General features: G+C 57.9%; 1 protein-coding gene across 1 annotated transcript in view; it reads right to left on the bottom strand.

Moving 5' to 3' along the window:
• Positions 1-6,895: 6,895 nt before the first annotated feature.
• The window catches only part of LOC134729059 (A disintegrin and metalloproteinase with thrombospondin motifs 7-like), a 52,163-nt gene continuing 39,091 nt past the window's right edge, over positions 6,896-19,967 (bottom strand). Inside the window, 13 exon segments of the mRNA XM_063596508.1 lie at positions 6,896-7,268; positions 10,044-10,095; positions 10,097-10,177; positions 10,179-10,211; positions 11,372-11,518; positions 11,599-11,772; positions 12,207-12,359; positions 13,299-13,905; positions 13,907-14,703; positions 15,030-15,243; positions 15,711-15,837; positions 18,779-18,920; positions 19,202-19,446. Coding sequence (XP_063452578.1) covers positions 7,111-7,268; positions 10,044-10,095; positions 10,097-10,177; positions 10,179-10,211; positions 11,372-11,518; positions 11,599-11,772; positions 12,207-12,359; positions 13,299-13,905; positions 13,907-14,703; positions 15,030-15,243; positions 15,711-15,837; positions 18,779-18,920; positions 19,202-19,446 — 2,930 coding nt within the window. The 3' untranslated portion in view covers positions 6,896-7,110.

Raw genomic sequence — 19,967 nt, forward strand, 5'->3', positions numbered from 1 at the left:
GGGAGAGATGTATCTGTGCTCCCTGGGGTGGGCATTTCTAGTTACTAGACCATCTCCGCTTTTAGCATTGGGCATCCTCATGATACTTTTATAAATATGACATTAATAGGAGATCAATAATACGATTTTACAGATTGAATAAGAGAATTGCCTGCATTCACTTAAAGATTGCAAATATTGAGCCCTTGTGACTTCAACTGACTCTTCCAGATTGTATGAATTTATCAATGTATTAGATAAACTCAGTTTCAGAATGATAAAGAAAAACTGTTAGACCAAATAATGTGGCTAATTAACAGTGGTAGGATTTCCAGCCCAAGGGTTTAAAATGGACTTAAGCTCCTGTTCTTGCCTTTTATTTTCTGAACTTGCTGCTTTTGCATTCTTTGAGTTCAGTTTAAAGACAGTTACTTTAAGTCCATTTTGAACCTTCAGGCTAGAAATCGTACCACTGTTAATTAGCCACATTATTTGGTCTAACAGTTTTTCTTTATCATTCTGAAACTGAGTTTATCTAATACATTGATAAATTATTTCAAAGGTATTTTTATAGTTCAAATCACTTCACTTTTACCCTGACACGTATAAATGACTAGGAATGACCTTCAGATAGCGTTTAGCATCTGTAACCAATCTGACAATAATGTGTTCATCAGGCACCTGTGGATTAAATCACATACTGGCATATTTAAGCTGAATGTCAGTCTGAAAAATAAATGTACTATATTAACTCAAATACCACTCTCTGTGTAGGTATTTTGTCATATGTTTAAGAAAAAGCTAAAGAGGATGGAAATCCTATGACAATAACTCAAGTCTTTCTTCAAAGTGCACGCAGTCTCTTGCAGTACCTCATTCAGCCAAGTATTTGTTCTCTTCCTCATTCAGTATAAGGCAGCTTTCAATTTGCTTAGAAGGCAACATTAGAAGGTTAGAGTTCAGCAGAAAGATAGAATTTTAAAATGTGAGTTCAACTGAATAAATTTGAATTTCTGTGGGAAGTAAAGAATCAAAATACCTATTTAAAGACTGCAATATATGATAATTATTTTTAAAGTAATAGATTAAACCTGATAGGTTTTCCTGAAATGAAAAACAATCAGTTCTAAAACCAAAGCTGATTTTTAGAAAATGTGAAAATGTAAATCAACCCTATCCAAAATAGATTCTCTAAAACTTTATCTTACAGTCACTTTCAAATAACTATTCAAAAATGTAACTGCTATATTAATGTCTTAAAATAATTTAAAACATTTTAAAATACGAATACTGTAGCTTAAAACAAAGAATCTAGGGGAAGGAAAAGTAGAGAAAGAAATGCCAATTCCAGTCCAAGCTGTATTTGCCAAGTTTTCTTAGAATGACTTTTACCGATTTATGAATTCTTATACACAGAATGCATGATGGAAATACTGATTTTTGTCTAAAGTGGCATTATTGACTGCTTCTGTGATGCTACTGCAATGTAATAAATTATTAGATGGTTTCAAGGTGCTGTTTTGCCTAAAAATTTTGTGTGTCTTCAAAACTATAGTATTAAAGGTATTGAGACTGTGCAAATGCTGGGCATGCTTGGCATGAGATAATCGGTTTTTATTCTTACAAAATTGTAACCATGTAAGTGTGTTTATTAAAAGAACACAAACTAAAAAAGTTACAGGAATTAAAGTTGTGGGATGAAAAAGTTACGGGATAAAAAATACTGTGGAAGAGTTGTGGCAAAAAAAGTTGTGGGAAAAAAGTAAAAAAAAAAAAGTTTTATGAAAAGTTTTTTTTAAAAGTTCTGAAAAAGAAGTTACGGGATTTAAAAAAACATCATGGGATAAAAATAAAAATAAATAAAAGCAGGCCCCTGTCAGCATAAGCCTGGAGAAGTGGGTCTGGAGTCTTCACCCCCACCATGTCCCTACAACCCCTCCCCAGTCAGCCCTTTACCATTAGGGTAGCAAGACAAGACCCTTGTCTAATGGAGGGAGACAAACAGACCCTTTACCACCTTGACCAAGGCTGAGTCCTTACATTTCTGGATGATGATGTTTGTTATTTAAGAGCCAGAGGTTGGTGGAGTTGGTTTGTTTGGAGGAGGTCTGACGGCCTCCTTACTCTCACCAAAGCAACTTTTCCCTCAGGGGGGCTCCCATCTTCTTACTCAGAGAGGCAGCTGAGGCGGGACAGTGGAGTTAACTGTAGACCAGGCCAGGGCACAGGCTGCTGGGGGTGCCCCCCCTTCCCCCATGTACATACTGTAGCTGTGTAACATTCTGTATCGTACCTAGCGGAGGTTGCAGCTGGTATATGAGGAAGAGGTTCTTATAATTATTCGCGGCTGGGAAACTTATTCATTGTTAGCATAGGAGCGATGATGGGGGCGGGGATGGGGTCATGGCTCCCTGGTGATGGGACCCCTTTTTTGTTTTGTTTTGTTTTTTTGTTTTTGTTTTTGTTTTGCTTTGATTTTGGAATAAATGGATTTAGCCATACTGCTCGGCCTGGCATGTTCCCGTTTCCCTCACTGGGGCCTGCAGTTTTTCCCACTCAACGAGGAGCCCCAGAGTGTCTCAGCATGTCCAGCTGGGCTGTGGGGAATCTTCCAGGCCTGTTACCTGTATGCTGCCTGGTGACACCTGGTGGATTTCACGAGGACTGCCATGGCGCCTATGGAGTATAGTCCGGCCCTGACAGCCAACAGGTTGAGAAGCCTGATCTAGCTGTGGTCAGGAAGACAGATACCAGTGCCCAAGGGCACTGACTTCCATCCACCCCAGGTGTCTTCCATTCCATCCCCCTGCCTCCCTCTCCTGTCTGCACCGGGTGGCCTGTCTGTCCCTCCAGAGTGCCGGCTGCCCCGCAGGCTCCCTCCAGGCTGAGTTCAGGGCCCTGTGCCCTAGTGGCCAGAGCCGGCTTCACAGGATAAGAGCCAGCTAAGCTCCAGGGACTTTCCAGGGAAAGTGTCCCTTGAAAAGGGTGTGACCTTTTCACTGCTGCCAACAGCACCCTAAAAATGGCTTGGCCTTTTCCCTCCCCTGAGCTCCATAGAGAACACAGCCAGCAGAGGACACATTCTCTGTCATTCAGAAATGGGTTTCTCAGCCGAGGGACAGCAGGACTGGTAGAGACTGTCAGGCCACACGGCTGCCTGCACAGTGCCGCCATGCTTGGCTAGAAGGGCGGGAGGGATGGCAGGGGCTGGCTGTCCACAGGCCGCGCATGTCCCAGAAGCTCACTGGAGGTGGTGCACTTTGGAGGGGCGATGTCAGGAGACAGCTTCCTCTTGCTGGGCTACAAGACTCCACAAGCACAGCACAGGGACTGATTCCCAATTCTAGAGGTGAGGCAGTCGACCACATGTATATATGTATATATATATGTGTGTGTGTGTGTGTGTTTGTGTATGTGTATATATATGAGAATTTATAGCTATTTACAGAACAGGGCAGAGGCATACCACAGAGGGGGCACAAGTTTTCAGCAATGGTCAAACCTGGACGTGTCAGCTCACCGCTACAACAGACTTAAGTCACAGATGAAGGGGGCTGGCTTTGGGGCTGGGGGAGCCACTGTCAAGTCACAGGACACCCGCCCAGGCAGGCTTGGAAAGGGAGGTCTCTGAGAAGAGGAGGGATGTGTTTAGAGGTCGAAGTGGGGCCTGGGGCTCTCAGGATGGGATGGACTTGCCTGACCCGATCAGCTGGCAGTTGGAGAGAAAGCAGAGAGAAAACGGGTTAGAGAAAAGCCAGAGCTGGTGAGGCAAGTGCAGAGTATGGGTGCGCTGCAGCAGCTGTGGAGGGCCGGGGAGGGGACGGCGTAGGTGTGGGCATGGCAAGGTTCCTGGAAAAGAGCGGCTGGAAGGGAAAGGGGAGGAAGATGGAGGGAGAAGCCGGAGCTTCATAGGTAGTGCCTGGGGGCTGCGGCGGCCCTCCCCAGCTCACACACGCTGGCCTCTTTCATGGCACCCAGGCAGTCCACCCATAGTTCAGATGAATGCTCAGCCCCCTCGGGCTTCTCTCTTCTCTGGTCACCCTGTCTTCCAACTCACGGCCCAGGGCCACCTCTTGCTTGGGGAGCCCCACCCAACAGCCACCAGGCCTGATAGAAAGGGAACACTGCTTGAACCAAAAATGGTGAAGCTATAAGGGATGGATGATTGGAGTGAGCGCCAGAGGTCCCTCTGGGTGGTCCGAAATCCCAGGGTCCTCTGAAGGGACCCTGGGGAAGGCAGGGAGGGCAGGTAGCCGGATGCCACTGGCCATAGACGTATAAGTCTAAGAGGGGAGCCTCAACTGGTTGGCGGGGGTGGGGCTGCAGGTTGCATAGGTGAGGCTGGGCCCTTCCTGCTGGGAAAAGCAGAAGAGGGAGAGTCCATGGCAGGAGAGGCAGGTGGGCTCGCTAGGCGGAGCTCAGCTGGGCCAGCAGGCACTGTGGTCCCCTTGGCTGAATAGCACAGGCGACCCCTAGGAGCAACAGGCCAAGGTGTGTGAGCCTGCTGGTTGGCGATAGTGCTTCAGTGGGGGCCAGGGACCCTGCCTTCGGTCACACACTAGCAGCTATGGTGGTACCTGGGAGGGAGGGAAGGGGGCTGTGTGTCCCCACCTGGCCTGTGGAGTGTGGAGTGTGTTGTGGGATGACCGTGTGTATGGGACTCTCACCTAGATACCACTGGATTGCCGACAGATAGATGAGGTGGGACCCTGACTATCACCCCTGCTTTGCAGTGGATTTGGCTCTCAGCACTCCCAGGCTGGGAGCTGGATACCTGCCCTGGCAGCATGACTCAGACTGCACGACAGGTACGGCATGCCCAGGATGATGTTCCTAGGGACTGGTTCAGTGTGTGGGTCAGAGGCAAGTCGACAGGCCCTGCTCCTTACCCCTTGGAAGGGACTGCCACCAGGGGCAGTTCTGACTAAGGCCTGGGAACCCATGACTCAGAGCGTGGGTCCCCAGGTCTTGCTGGGCCAGCCTGGCTGCTGCAGGCAGACAGGAAGCACGCCTGACGCTCCTCCACCCTCGGTCAGCACAGCGGGGCTGGGACTCACGCTAGCCTTCCCAGCAACTTGCTTTCCTGCGTGAACTCTGGCAGGCTGCCCTTTCTGTGCAAAGCCATAGCTGGGGCCTGCTCGGGGCCCTCTCCCTCTTTCACCTGCTCAGCGTGGCCTGGAACTTGGAGGTGGGCAGTCGGCGCCTAGGATGGGCCTGTGTCACTAGGGCATGTGTCCTTGGGCCAGTTACTTCCTCTTAGAGCCTTGGGCTCCTCCTCTGAGAATGGGGCATGTTGGTGTGAAATGAGGTGAGCATGTTGAGTTGAGGAGCAGCAGGACAGGCACCTGCAGGCAGCCCCCCTGGCCACGTTCCCCTCCCTCCCTTCCAAGTCCTGGGACAGACGCTCATCACCAAGGGGTTCAGCCTCTGATGCTCTTTCTTGGTCTCAGTCCCTAAGGAGTAATTTTTTTTCTTTTCTTTCTTTTCTTTTCTTTGAGACGCAGTCTCCTCCCTCTGTCGCCTAGGCTGGAGTGCAAAGGCGTGATCTCAGTTCACTGCAACCTCTGCCTCCCAGGTTCAAGCGATTCTTCTTCCTCAGCCTCCCAAGTAGCTGGGATTACAGGTGCCCACCACTGCACCCGGCTAATTTTTGTATTTTTTGTAGAGATGGGGTTTCGCCACATTGGCCAGGCTGGTTTCAAACTCCTGACCTTAGGTGATCCGCCCACCTCAGCCTCCCAAAGTGCTGGGATTACAGGTGTGAGCCACCGCGCCCAGCCAGGAGTGAATTTCAGTGGTGTCCTCTCCATCCCCAGCATACACCCAGCCCTGAGCGGCCGCGGCTGCCACATGCAGGCTCCAGGGCTACACTTGCTTTTCGTCCAGGCATGTCATACCCTGGAGAGTAGAATGTGAAAGGTGACCCCTGTAGGCTGCAGGGTGGCCTCTCTGAACCTTAGTGTCCCCCACCTGTAGAAGGGGCGTAACACCTTCCAGGGGGAGGGCTGAGGAGGAAATTGTCAACGGCTGAGTCTAAGGCTCACAGCCAGAGGCCAGGGTCGGATCCAGGGCTGGGCCTGGGCCTGGGAGGACAGTGTCCGCCCCTTCTCCAGCCTCCCGCCCCTGGTCAGGCCAGGACCCTCTTCAAAGCACCTTCATGCCCATCTGTTCCCAGCTGTGGGCACCACTGTCTGGCTCCATGGGACTAGATTTTATGGGAGGGGAAGGGGCTGTGGGTAGGCAGGTACCAGGTGCTGGACCATAGATCAGCATGGTAGGAACCTGTTGCTTGGGCTGGTGGTGGGAAAGGGGCCACTCCAAGGCAGTGGCAATTAGCCCAGCCCTATCTCTGGGCACAGAGATGAAGGGACACATGGGGACACAGTAGGGCAAAATTGGCCAGCCTGCTCTTCCCCTCTCTGCCCGCTTTTTGCAGAAGAGTCAACAGATAGAACAGACAGAGCCAGGGAGGTGCCCATGGGGGCCCCAGTCCCCACCACTCCAGGGGGCAGTCCCTGCAAGTGACAAGGTGGGCTCAATCCCTGTGGAACAGGTCTCTGAGGACCACAGAGTGGGGCCCCAGGGAAGGCTGGGAGCCTGAGCTGAAGGCAGGCAGCAAGTAAGGGCCAAGCTGTGCCCCTGCCCAGAAGACCCTCCTGCCCCCAGAACCCCACCCTCTGCAGACAGGCCTCCCTGGGCAGCAGCCCCCCGGCTTCCGAGGCCTTCCGTGCCTCACCAGATGCCATGCTCTCAGGGACTCGTTTGCTACGCTGCCCCCTGCAGCTCTGCCCCAGAGGAGCAGGTGAAAAGCCGTGCCTGCCGAGGTGCTGCAGCGGTGGAGTTTTGGGCAGAGGGGTCGGGGGAAGAGTTTCTCACTTTTAAGATTCCCCAAATCCAAGATGAAGTCACACTGTGCTTTAGAATGGTAGACGCTCATTTATGTAAAATCATAATAAATGTTACACAAACTGTTAGAATAAAAATATACCTTTTTCGAGGGGGAGGAGCTCCCCAGCCTGCCGCTGGGTAGTGAGAGGGGGTTAGCACCATTAGGCCGTAGGGGGCGGGAGCTCCGCCACAGCCCGTGGTGGGCACTGAGGTCTGTCGGTCGGTCTGTGCATCCTGGCACCGTCAGTGGCGGGTGACCCGCTGATGGCCTCGGGAGGGGGCGCCGTGGCTGGGCGGAGAGCACGAGCGGCAGCACTGGGTGCGGACGGTGGGCAGCTGGCAGCGGCCCAGTAGGCACAGTGTCTCACAGAACCCGAAGGACAGGCGGTCCCGCTCACAGCCTGGAGTGGGGGGGGCAGAGAGGCATCAGAACCAGTGGTTTGGGGTACCCAGAACCTGGCTCCCCACCCCAACCACCTTAAGGAGGCTCCAGCAGCTCCCCACCAAGCAGAGAGCCCCGGTTTTTGGAGCGGCTCCCAAACCGGAGTTGCAGGTCTCCAACTGTTGGTGTCTCTGTCCCACCTACTCACGGCCGACCCCAGGACTCGAGAACGGGCGCTGCTGGGCTGAGGTTTCTGGAGGAAAGGTCCTGAGACCCAACCCTGACCCCCTCACATGCCTGTTAAAGAGCCTGCCCAGGGCGACGCCCTGCCATCCCATCTCCATCCTTGCTCACCCCTGGTGTTCCCCGACAGATCCTGGCACAGAACTGCGGTCCCGGGGCCTCCTGCCAACCTGCAGCGGCCTCTGCCCCCGACTCCCGCCACCGCCCCCTGCCCCAGTGCATCTGTCCTGCCAGACCTCCGTGACCACCTCCAGCCACAGGGGCTGTACACAGCCTCGGGTTCTGAGTCACAGGTCCCATCTCCCAGGCCAGCCTCCCACTTCCCAGGTGGGCCACGAAGCCTAGAGAGAGTGGGCCCTACAGGCTGTCAGCAGAAACCAGGGACTAAGCCCAGGCCCAGTGGGGAGGGAGGCCGGCTGCAGGCTGTGCTTGTCAGGGCTGAGGCTTGGCTGGGCCCTCCTGCCCCGTGGTTATCACAGCCATTTTGGGAAGTGGCTTGTTTCCAGCCTCCTGGCCTTGCTCCTGATGCCACTGCCACTGCTGACAGCCCCCACCTGCCGCCTGGGCCCTGCTTACTCCAGCAGACCTCCCTGGGGAGGAAGAGCGGGAGGACAGCAGCCAGCCCTGTGCCAGGGACATCCCTCAGGCCCGGCAGAGGGCACGAGGCAGCAGGCAGGCTCCTCCACCCCAGCTCCAGGCAGAGCTCCAAAGTGCACATCTGCAGGCCTGCATCCTGGTCGCCCGGGGTGACCTCAGACAAGCTGCTTCACCTCTTGGGCCTCGGTTCCCTCCTCTGTCAACCCCACCTCCACAGCAAATGGATGTGGCCATGCTGTGTCACTGCAGCGACCGCACACTCTGGAGTTTCCCGGCTTTCCCCCTGTCCCGCCAACTATCCCACAGACCAGCAAAACATCCTGGGAATTCCAGGTCTCAAAGTCCAAGACACCTTCCCAGCTGCCCCTCCACTGTTCACTGGTGGCAGAAAACTCCTCACTTAGGACAGCTTCCAGTTCAGCCACCTAACCAGCCCCCATAGCCCACTCCCTGCAGCCCACTCATACCCGCCCCTGGGAGACCTTGCAAGCCCAGAGCCTCCTGGGCCATCCGTCCTTGGTTCTAGGCCCCCAGGGGCCTCAGTTCCTGTTCTCTGCCCCATCTGGTCCTCATCCCCTGAGATCATAACCACCCCACTCCCTGTGGCCAGCTCTAGCCATGAAGGCGAGAGATGTGATGCCAGAACCCAGCTCAGGCAGCACACAGGAGTGCTCTGAGATGCTGGCTGGGTGCGTGCTGAGGGCAGGCAGGACAGGGTGGGGGCACTGCCACTGGGCCTTGAGATAATGGGGTTTGTGGCAGGAAGGCCACCCCTGCCAGAGGCAGGGTAGCAAGGCATGGCAGCGAGGCATGGCAGGGGCCACTCTGAGCCCAAATGAGGGCTGCCCAGGAGCCAGCGCAGGTAGAGAAGGCTGCATTGGACAAGGGGAGAAGGCAGACTGGGGAGATTGCAGGGGGCCCCGAATGCCAGCTTGAGGGCCGTGGCTGAGGACTCTGTCCTAGGCTCAGGGGGCAGACAGCCAATAGCACAAGGGCTGCAGCTCTTCAGGCCACAGCTCCTGGATTCCTTAGACTGGCAGGGTCAGCCCCAGGCCCTCTCCCTGACCTTGCAATTGGGGATGACAGTGGCTTTGGGGAAGGGGTAAAAGCCGCCTTCCCTGAGCACCACCTGGATCCCCACGCAGTGCTGCGCCCTTCATGCCCAGACCTCACTTATGCAAGGATGGGGCTTGGCAGCCCCTTTATTCAGCACATGAAGGCCCTGAGAGGGAAATGGAGCCCAAGGCCACACAGCTGGTGAGGGGAGCCCAGGTGACACTCCAGGGCCACCCCATTTCCTGCCCTCAGCACTGCTGAGAGCAGCTGGGGCTGCAGGAAGTCTGTGAGTGTGAGAGTGTGTGTGTGTGTGTGTGTGTGTGTGTTGGAGGCAGGGGGGTGGGATATCCAGAACCACCTCTAGCTCAGGCCCTTCCACCAGGACCCAGCTGGCCAGGAAACCCCCCACCACTGGGATTAGCAGGACCCTGGAAGGGAGGCCCTTCCTGTGGTTCCATTGCTCACTCTAGGCAGTCCTCTGGCCAGGGAATGGACAGGCCAGGGCTGGGGAGGGGACAGGGACTCACCCAGGCCCAGTTTTCACACAGCTTCAGGGACATCCCTGGTCTCACTGTGGGAAGACTGAGACCCAGAGGGGAAAGAGCTTACCCAGGTTCACACAGCAAATCAGGGGCCAAGGCCACTCCCTCTACTCACCGGAGGTCAGAAAGCTGCCTGCGGGATGTTGTGTAGCTGGGACTCCTCTTGACTGACTCCCAGCACAGCCCAGCCTCCAGCATGGGATCCTGTGGCATCAGGATTTTCCAGTGGCTCATGAGCCCAGACTACAGATGGAGCCAGCCGGTGCCGTGGGTGCAATGGTTTGAAGACCCAATTTCCCCATCACCCTTCCCGCCCCACCTCACTTCAGCAGAGAGCTTGGGGTCGGGGGACTCACGGGGAGGCTCGACGGGCTCACAATCCTCGGTGCCACACAGCCGGGAGCTCACAAGGCCAGGCCTCATGGCCACACTGGTCACTGTCTTCCTCGGGTAGCCCCGTCTGGGTGTTGACACACTTGACCAGTGTGTGACCACTGGATGCCACCACCACAGGGGCCTGAGCACTGGGGGGAGCAGGGGAGGAATGAGTGTCTCCAGGGCCAGCCCTAGCAGTGGGGGCAGGGACACCTCCTCTGGGAAGCTGTCCCTGCGCCCTGTGCCTGACTGGCCTGCCCCTGCTCCCAGCCGCCCTCTCAGTGCCTCCTGGAGGACCTGTTCCCATTCCTAGAGCCCACTTGGTGCTGGAACCCCACTCTCACTTGTGGGATCGGCTGCTGCAGAGGGAAGGGGCATGAGAACCATGGGACAGCCCTTGGGGCGGCAGGGCAGTGAGCCCCTCACACGGGACATGCCTGAGAGGCCTGGGCAGGGGCCCCGGGATGGAGCCCTGATGCAGCAGTGAGCAGAGACGTGGGCGAGACACCGCTGTGCCCGAGGGACAGGGCAGAGGACCTGCCGCAGCCCATGGGCAGGAGGGGTGGAGACAATTTCACAGCCGGGGCCCAGCCCGCCAGGCTTTGTTGTTAACAGGTGCAGGTCTGAAAGCCCTAAACATGTGCTGAGTCTGTGCCAGTGTCGTGCTGTGCCCGGCCCTGTGCTTTGTTGCGTTCCTCCATTTAATCCTCCTGACCCTCCTCTCCCAAAACCGTCCCAATTTTACAGATGAGAAAACTGACCCAGCAAAGCAAAGCAACCTGCCCAGAGTCACTCAGCAGCCAGTCGGACAAAGACTCAAACGCTGGCCCAGCTGACTCCCGGACCCAGCTCAGGGCCCAAATCTGACATTTCTGAACCCCTCAGTTGCAAACAGGCCCAGCAGAAGGTGTCCTGCCCATCTGAGGCCCCTCTTCTGCCCCCTTCTGCCGCTGGCCTTTGCTGGGCTCCCTGATCTCCCCAAGCTCATCATTCCTGCCTCAGACTTCACACCTGCTGTCCCCTCGATCCCTGTCCTTGGCATCACTGACTCCTCCCTCGGGTCTCGACCCCAGACCCCTCCTCGGAAGGCCTTCCCTGACATCACAGCACACGTGCCCTTTCCTTGTCTGTTTCTCCCTGTCAGGTGTGAGCACCAGCACGGCAGGGCTTCGTCCACTGACTGCTGCATGTGCAGGGGCCACAGAGAGCCTGGCTCACAGCACACACTCCACAGCTCCTTCACCCAACCCAGGACTGACCAGGCACTACCAAGCACTTGCTCCCTGCTCCCCCCCACAGCCTGGCTCACCTGGCCCCAGGGCCCCACCACCCACTGTGTGCAGGGGTGGGTGTTGCAGGGCCGGGTGGTGTTGGGTCTCAGTGCCTCCTCGCAGAGGTCTGGCTCTGGGCAGGTCACCAGACGCTGCTGCTCACCACCGCCACAGGCCTCGGAGCACTGGGTGGGCAGGGAAGGAGTCAGGGCACAGCCAGGGTCTGAGGGTGTCCCCTCCCCCCAACTCAACGCCCAGGCCTCACCTCCCTCCAGGAAGACATGTACCAGCTGAGGCAGGGCTGGGCCCCGCAGGGCCAGTGCACAGGCAGCTTGGCAGGTCCAGGCTGACAATGGAAGGGCCACAGTGGCCGGAGGTCCCATGTGTCCACATGCTGCATGTCCCACACTGAGGAACCTCTGCCACAGCTGTGGGAGCACTGGGGACCGAGAGACTTGTGTGGACACATCCCCACGTGCAGGCCCACAGGCATGACCCCGTGAGGCATGTGGCAGGAAAGGCATCAGACCCACGCCCCAGCTGGGGGCAAATCCCTGAAGAGCCCCAGCGAGAGGCCAAGGCTGGCAGGCCCCAGGCCAAAGGTGGCATGGCCAGGGGCTGCCATGGGCTGGGACAGACAGAGAAAGGGAGGAACAAGTCCAGATGGGGTCAAAGATACAGAGGAAAGGAGACAGGTCAAGCCAGACAAAGATGAGATGACTCCCAAGAGATTCGGAATCCGGTGCGATCAGGCATGTAGACATGCAGCCTGGAGCCCTCCCCTTCCCTGCCGCTCTCGGAACACAGGCCGTGGGGAACCAGGGCTCCACCCCATGCCCTGGGGATGCCTGTCCTGGCTCCATCCTCATGCACCTTACTCCAGTTGCCTGAGTGCCAGGTGGCACAGGGCCACAGGTGGCAGCGGCGGGCAGGCTGGGGCCGGCCAGCAGGGTCGCAGTCCTCATCCCGGCTGGAGCTACAGCGCACCGGCCTCCAGAGGGCACCCAGGCCACAGGTGGTGGAGCACTACGGGGCACAGACCCGTGAAAGCCAGGCAGATCCCATCCTCGCCAGGCCTCCACAGCCAGGAAACTACCCACCTAGGCTAGCAAGACCTCAGCAAGACAGGGACCCTCTTCTGGGCCTCAGTTTCCTTATTTGCAAAATAGGCTCCTCCACCCACCTCCCAGGAAGACCATGAGAATGAAAAGTCAAATCCCCCCAGCAAGCAGCCGTCCCTGCTCACATGGGACAAAGGGCCTGTGTTCCAGTGTCATTGGTGCAGAGGTTCGGGGGAGGAGACCCTGTGGGCACCCCTGACCAGCTATCCTGACCAGCCTCGTCGCTTCCCAGAGGCACCAGGGAAGGAAGGCTGGGTCCTGGTACCAGCAGCCAAATCGCTGGCTATCCCCGCGCAAAACAGGCCCTGTGGGCTTCAGCCTGCCCCTTCCCACCCCAAAATTAGGAATCTGAGCAGAAGCTTGCTTCTCCTGCAGCGACCATCTGGGGACCCAGGGAGGGGGCACTAGCCAGCTTCTTTCATGCAGCTCAGACGTCTGCAGGTCACTGCCAAAGGAGGGTGGAGCCACTGAGGGCAGAGCCAGGTAGCAGTGGGCTGAGTCCAGCCTGGAGGAGCCAGGCAGAGCCTCAGGGAAGCTGCTGCCTGTTGGGCAGGACTGGGCCTGGCGGCCACACAGGGACCCTCCCCACTGCGCAGCTGTCTGAGCCAGCTCCATCCTGGGGCATGCTGTGCTGCCAGAGTGTGCCTGCCCCTGCCTTCCCTGAGGCCCCCTGTGCTGCCCAGGAATGGGCCCCAGGTCCCCTCATTCCCCTAATCCTGGGAACCCCCGCCCCAAGGAAGGCGAGACAGACGGCGCCTGTGTCCCACTCTGCTCATTTTCAGATGAGGAAACAGCCACCAAGGTCCCACGCAAACTCCCTGCCCGCCCAGCCCACACCACTTGCCTCGCTCCAGTTTCCCACTTGTCAGCTGGCATTCCTGACAACCAGCGGGTCCGCGGGGGGCCCCGCTTCAGCCAGGCTGGGAGCCAGCGGCTGGGTCTCAGGGACTCTGTGGCTGTTGGCAGGGCTGTCCCAAGCTGGCGTGGACAGCAGCCTAGAGCTCAGGGGCACCTCAGGGCTGAGGGACTCAGGCTGACCCTTGGGTCCTGGGTTCAGGGCAGGCTCAGGCGTGTGCCCGAGGCCAGTCAGGGTTGTGGGGAGGAAGGTCCCCCACACTGCCACAGTCTGAAGGTCCCATAAGCCTGGTCCTGGGGTTGGGAAGGTGGGAGTCCCCGGCTCCAGGGGACTGTCCTTGCCCTTCATCTCTGGCAGAGGGGCTATGGGAGGAGGAGGGAGAGAAGCCACCCCAACAGTGGGCCACAGTTCACTATCCACAGGCCCCAGGCCACCCTCCAGAGCTGACTCCCAGGCTACTGTCCCTCCTGTCCACAGCTCCGCCACGTCAGGACTAGGAGAGGAGTGGGTGCTGCTGACCGGGTACAAAGTGGGCAGCGTGGGGCTGGGTCTCGGGGGCAGGTGGGGTGCTCCGCAGCCCTCGGGTTCCTCATCATTTGAAAACCTCATTGGTCCTGTCCTGCCATGGAGAGGGCAGCTGGCTCTGGCTGTCCTTGCCAACTGGGAAATCATTTTGGCTCTCAGGGGCGGCAGGCGTCTGCAGGCCATCAGTGGAAACCCTGGGCCAGGGCAGGCTGGGGAGCCCAAGATCTGGGGCCCCTATGGGGGTGTCTTCCTCAGGCAGGAAATTGATCAAAGGGTTCCCAGGGGTCTGCTCTGAGGGTGGGGGTGGGGAGCGGCCGGCCTGACTAGGCCAAGGGCTCGGGGACCAAGGTCCCGGTGCCCCTTCCTCCTTGGCTGCAGGAGGCTCTGTGGCAGGCACGGGGCTACCCGTGGAGGGCGCAGCAGGACGGCTGTGTGGTGGGGGCGTCTGATCCCCTGTCCCCGCCAGGTCTAGATTGGGCTCCTCAGAGGGCCCGTAGGACAGATCCTCGTGGAAGCTGATGAAATTGTAGTCGTAGTAGAAGTCGTCCACAAACACGGGCCCCGGCAGGTCCAGCTCTGGAGCCTCCTCCTCAATGGCGTTGCCCATGGTGCCTGGCTTGGGTGATGAGGCGGGTGAAGGGCGTGGGGCCAGGTGGCGCGGGATGAAGTCAGCCTCATTGAAGAGCTCGTGGCTGGAGGAGCCGCTGCCTCAGCCTTCAGGGCCCAGTGTGTCCAGGGGCCACCGACAGGGTGGCAGAGAGCAGGTGACTTCGCTGGCTGGCTGCTGGGCCTCGTCACAGGGGACACCGGTGTCACTGATGCAGAGGACATTTCGGTGCTGAGTCCCTTCCTCATATGTCACTGAGCACTGCGGGGAAGCCAGGGTGAGGGGCTTAGCCTGGGAGGCAGGCTGCCAGGGGACACTGGGGCAAGGCTGGGTAACCTGTCCACTGCCTGATGTCAGAGTGGCAGAGACCCCAGCCCGCCCTCTCTGGCCCTTCCCAGCTCAAGGCCATGACTGTGGCCATGCTTGCCAGGGGCTTCCTGATCCCTGAGGCTTTAGAGTCAGGGGCTGGACCCTGGAATGCCCAGGTTCCCTCCCACCCACAAGGTCTCCAGGAAGGCTGTCTGCCTCCCCGTAGCTGAAGACCAAGGGTGGAGCTGGAGGCGGGCCCCCTCCCATCCCACACTCACCTGAGACCAGTTCCCCACAGCCTAGGTGGCTGGACAGGGCACGTGGTGGTTGCAAGGGGTTTCAGTAGGGGGCCAGGGAAGGTGTTCACAGGCGGGTGGCTTCAGGGCGCTCTGCTCATCCAGCCCCACGCTGCAGATGCAGAGCACAGCCTGGCAGGAGAGGCCCCCAGGCCCGCAGGAGCTGGAGCACAGCTGCCACTCACCTGCCCACCACCTGCTGAGGGCACACAGGTCTCATCAGTATGGCATCAGACAGGTGGCATTGGCAGGCTCACCAGCAGGGAGGGCCAGGCTGGGTTTCCAGGACCTCGGGGTTTGGACAGTGCCAGAAGCCAGTGGATGATTCTCCAGAGCTCCAAGCTCAGGTAAGTGTCCTGCCCTCAAAGTCTGGTGACAAGGCACAGCCCCTCCACTCCTGCCACCCTCCCCTCAGGGAAACTGAGCATGACCTGAGGCCTATTTCCACATCCAGGGACCCAAAGAGGAGGACCATACGTGTCCAGGCTGGCCCAGGCTGGGGTGAGGGGTGACCGGGGGTTGGGGCTTCAGCCTTGGGAAGAGAATGAAAGCCCGGCTCCCTCTGCTCCTCCCCAGGGCCTCCGGGGACCCAGATGTAGGGGCCTGTGGCAGACCCAGGATGCCTGGGGGTGGGGAGTTGGTGGGGGATGGGGGCGGGCTCACCTGGCAGGGCAGGGCGGCTGGCTGCACTTCCTCTGGCAGTCATCGGGCCGGCCCAGGGGGTCACAGTGCTGCTCGTCCACGGGCCCTGCCTGCCGCTCCGAGCAGTACACACTCTGCCTCTGCACACCTAGGGGCCATGGCGCTCAGCCTGGGACTGGCACCCAGGTGCCCACCGCCCAAGACCCAAAGACACCCTCTCTGCCAGAACCCTCCCAGAACAGCGCCTTACTGCCCATGTCAGGATGCCTTACTGCCCATGTCAGGATGAAGGCAGACCTCCACCGTCGCCTCCTTGCTGTCCTCCTGGTTCTCACCCACCCCCTCTCCTATGTAGCTTCCCCTCTGACTGCCCCTGGAGGGGTGGCAGAGTGTGGAGGTTTAGTGGGTTGGGTGCCCAGACCCTCTGCATCCTAGCTGAGATGCCTGGGCAGCTCATTTGGCCTCTCTGAACCTCAGCGTCCTCCTCTGTGAAGTGGGAGCGACAATCCTGCCTCTGCCATGTCCTGGAGGGAGGACTGCATGTGTTCTTGCATGTGCAGGCTCGGCCCGTGCCCGGCACATCCGAAGAGCTCGATCCATGCCAGCTGCTGCTAGCATGCAAACCCAGCCGTGGCTCCTGCCACCTTCCCCTCAGGGAAACTGAACGTGACCTGAGGCCTATTACCACAGCCAGGGACCCAAAGAGGAGGACCATAAGTGTCCAGGGTGGCCCAGGCTGGAGTGAGGGGTGACCGGGGGCTGGGGCTTCAGCCTTGGGAAGAGAATGAAAGACCAGCTCCCTCTGCTCCTTCCTGGGGTTGGCTTGGGTGATGAGGCGGGTGAAGGGCATGCGGCCAGGTGGCGCAGGATGAAGTCAGCCTCATTGAAGAGCTCATGGCTGGAGGAGCCGCTGCCTGAGCCTTCAGGGCCCAGTGTGTCCAGGGGCCACTGACACACGGTCCCACCATCCACACCCTTCCCAATGGCTCAGAGAATGTCTGGACAAGAAATGGGGCATCAATGGACAGCCCCTGCTCTCCATCCCCACACCAGCCTTGGCACTGCTCCAGTCCTTTACATCCTCTGCCACTGTCCAACCTGGGGACCTTGCACAGCCACGTTCCTCACCTTGGACACTCACTTCCATACTGCCTGTTGAGGCCCAGCTGCAGGACCCCGTCTGCTGGTGGCTCTGCCTTCTCTGCTCCACCCCCTGCCCCGTGGTCCCGAGAGTAAGTTGTCCCTCCCCTGAGCTGCCAGTCCCACATCCATCCCCCTCTTTCCTCACCAACAGAGTCTGATTTTATTCAAGGCAGCAGTGGGACCTGCTGAAAACACACCCCACTGCCGCTCCCTTGCAACTAGGGGGGTCTGGGACACAGTCCTGGCTCAGGAGAAAAAGGCACAAGTCCCTCGCTGGGAGTCAGCCCTTTCCTCTCTCCTTCTTCTTGCCTAGAACACTGCAAGAGCCCTGGAAGGGAGGACACCATCTGTGGCAAGCAGGAGTAGAGGGGAGGCTGCTATGGCAAGGATGGTGTGGCTGAGGGCCAGTCAGCTCCAGGTCCCGCCAGCTTGGACTGTGCACCTGGGACTTCCTGCCTGAGACAAAGAACCCCTGTCTGTTCCAGCCACCACAGGGCACTTGCCTCTGCAGACGCTCCTAAGTGGTCCACCTGCAAAGCAGCCAATTTGCTGAAAGACAATTCCCCAAATGTCTAGTGCTGCAAATGTATTTGTTGGTTTTCACGTTTGTCCAATTAAAGACACCTGTATTAGGCCAGGCACAGTGGCTCACGCCTCTAATCCCAGCACTATGGGAGGCCAAGGCGGGCGAATCACCTGAGGTCAGCAGTTCAAGACCAGCCTGGCCAACATGGTGAAACCCCATCTCTACCACTAATAAAAAATTAGCCAGGCATGGTGGTGCGTGCCTGTAAATCCCAGCTACTCGGGAGGCTGAGGAAGGAGAATTGCTGGAACCTGGGAGGCGGAGGCTGCAGTGAGCCGAGATCGCGCCACTGCACTCCAGCCTGGGCGACAGAGTGAGACTCCATCTCAAATAAAATAAAATAAAACAAAATAAAATAAAATAAAATAAAATAAAGACAGCTGTATTAGATAAAATGGGTTTCCTAGCTTTGGAAGGTATCTGCCCAGTTCTCCATTTTCACTTTGTCATCATAATAGCATTTGAAGGAATGCTCAAATGTCTGTATCTCAGATTCCCGATTCTGAGACCCTGAGGATACTGAGTGTCAACGATGGGAAGACTGAGGGGGAAAGGGGAGGACTAAGAGACAAAGCGGGAGACTGAGGTGTGGGGAGATCGAGGAACAGCAGGGCAGACCGAGCAGGGGGAGGAAGACCAAGGGGCGTCGGGTGGGGACTGGGGGGCTAGGGGGAGACCAAGGAATGGCGGGGGAGACCGAGCCAGGGGAGGAAGACTGAGGGGCGTGGCAGGGGTACTCGAGGGCCAGAGGGAAACTGAGGGATATTGGGGGGAGACTGAGGGGTATGGGGGGAGACTGAGAGGCATGGGGGGAGACTGAGGAGTATGGGAGGAGACGGAGGGGCAGAGGGGAGACTGAGGAGCAGTGGGGAGGAGACAAAGAGACAGAGAGGGGAGACTGAGGAGCATGGGGGGAGACTGAGGGAAATATGGGGAGGAAGAGTCGGAGTTAATGAAATTGCCCTACTTTTCATAAACAGTTCAGGGAAATAAGTCAGTGTGGTGAGGGGCCACTGGACTGGTCTCCGGGACGCAGCAGAAATGCAGGCACAAAACCTGCCGGAGCCGAGCAAGGACAAAATCAAGGGGGAGCTGTGTCCACTGGAGGGAGAACGCCAAGAGCTGCAGCACACTGAGTACACGCCGCGAGCCAGCACCCACCTGCCTCATCCATTTACCCTCCCAGTGGGCCTGGGGCATGGGGCGGTTGCTAGCCTCATCTCACAGATGGGGAACTGAGGCTCAGAGAAGCAAACTTCTAAACCCATGGTGGCCCAGCAGTGAGCTGGGAGCTGAAGCCAGTGTCCCTGTCCAGAGATGAAGCCCCTGCTGGCGGGGCTGTGCCTGCCCCACTTCTCACCTCTGCCGCAGGTGACTGTACACTTGGTCCAGGGCCCATAGTGCCAGGAGAACTCGGGCGGCGGGACCTCGCCGTGGCCACCTGCCTCCCCGTGGATGGTGTACTCGTAGTGCACCCCAGGGTTGCTCTCCTGGAACAGCAGCTGGGTGGGCAGGCGGGGGCCCGTGAGCACGAGGTGTCTTCTCCATCCACCCAGTCTTAAAGGAGCTGACCCCAGCCACCTCTGTGAACTGCAGCTACACAGTTGGGCCATTTTAAAGATGGGGAAACCGAGGTAGAGGCCTCAGCAGGAGGGTCTGGCTCAGAGCCAGGCTCTGTGACTAACCCAGGGCTCACTCCTCCAGGACGAGACCTACCATGGGAGGTGCTGGGCCTGGGGACTCCGCCTCTGCTCCCCCCGCCTGGGCCTCGGGAGGCAGGCACCTGGTTCCAGACAGGCTCCTTGGTGGGACCCGGGGACGTGAGGTTCTCCCAGTTGCCCCTGCGTGCGTATGTGACGGTGGTCCCTGCCACCTGGTAGTCCCCGTTCTACTGGATGGTCCAGCCACCATTGAGGAAGTACTTCTCCGGGTCCTCGCTCTGCAGTGCCAGGAAGTTGGCAGCCTCAGCCAGCTCCTGGATGCGGACCTCACGTGTGCTGGCTGGGATCAGCCCCACGTCCACATACCCTGTCAGGCAAGGGTTGTGCCCAGGGTGAGAAGCTTGCTTATCCCCACCTGCTCCCCTCACATCTCTCCCCACTTGCCTCCGCCTGCTGATGCCAAAGATTTCGCCATTAGCTTTAAAGTCTGAGCTCCCCAAATTGCTCGGATCGGTCATGGGTCACCAAAACCTTGCGGAGGTGCCATAAATCCTGACCCCGTGGCCATGCCCCGTCACTCCTCTCTTGGGGACCTAAACTGGTCTCATCATAAGGCTGGATCCATCCCCTACTCTAAGGGCCGGCTGGCATTCTCTTTCTAAAAAAAACCAAAGTGCCCAGGCCTTTCTCCTGGGACACCCTCCTCATCCCCACGCGGCCTGCTTTTATTCATTCACTTCCATCACACCCATCACGTGCCGCGCACGACTCTCAGCACTTCACATGTGTAAGCTCATGGGTAACGGCCCTATAGCATGGTACTATTGTTATCCCCGTTTTACAGATGAGCAAAGTGAGGCAGACAGGGAGAGTAACGTGCATGAGCGT

This window comes from Pan paniscus, chromosome 16 (assembly GCF_029289425.2).
Source record: "Pan paniscus chromosome 16, NHGRI_mPanPan1-v2.0_pri, whole genome shotgun sequence".
Lineage (NCBI taxonomy): Eukaryota > Metazoa > Chordata > Mammalia > Primates > Hominidae > Pan > Pan paniscus.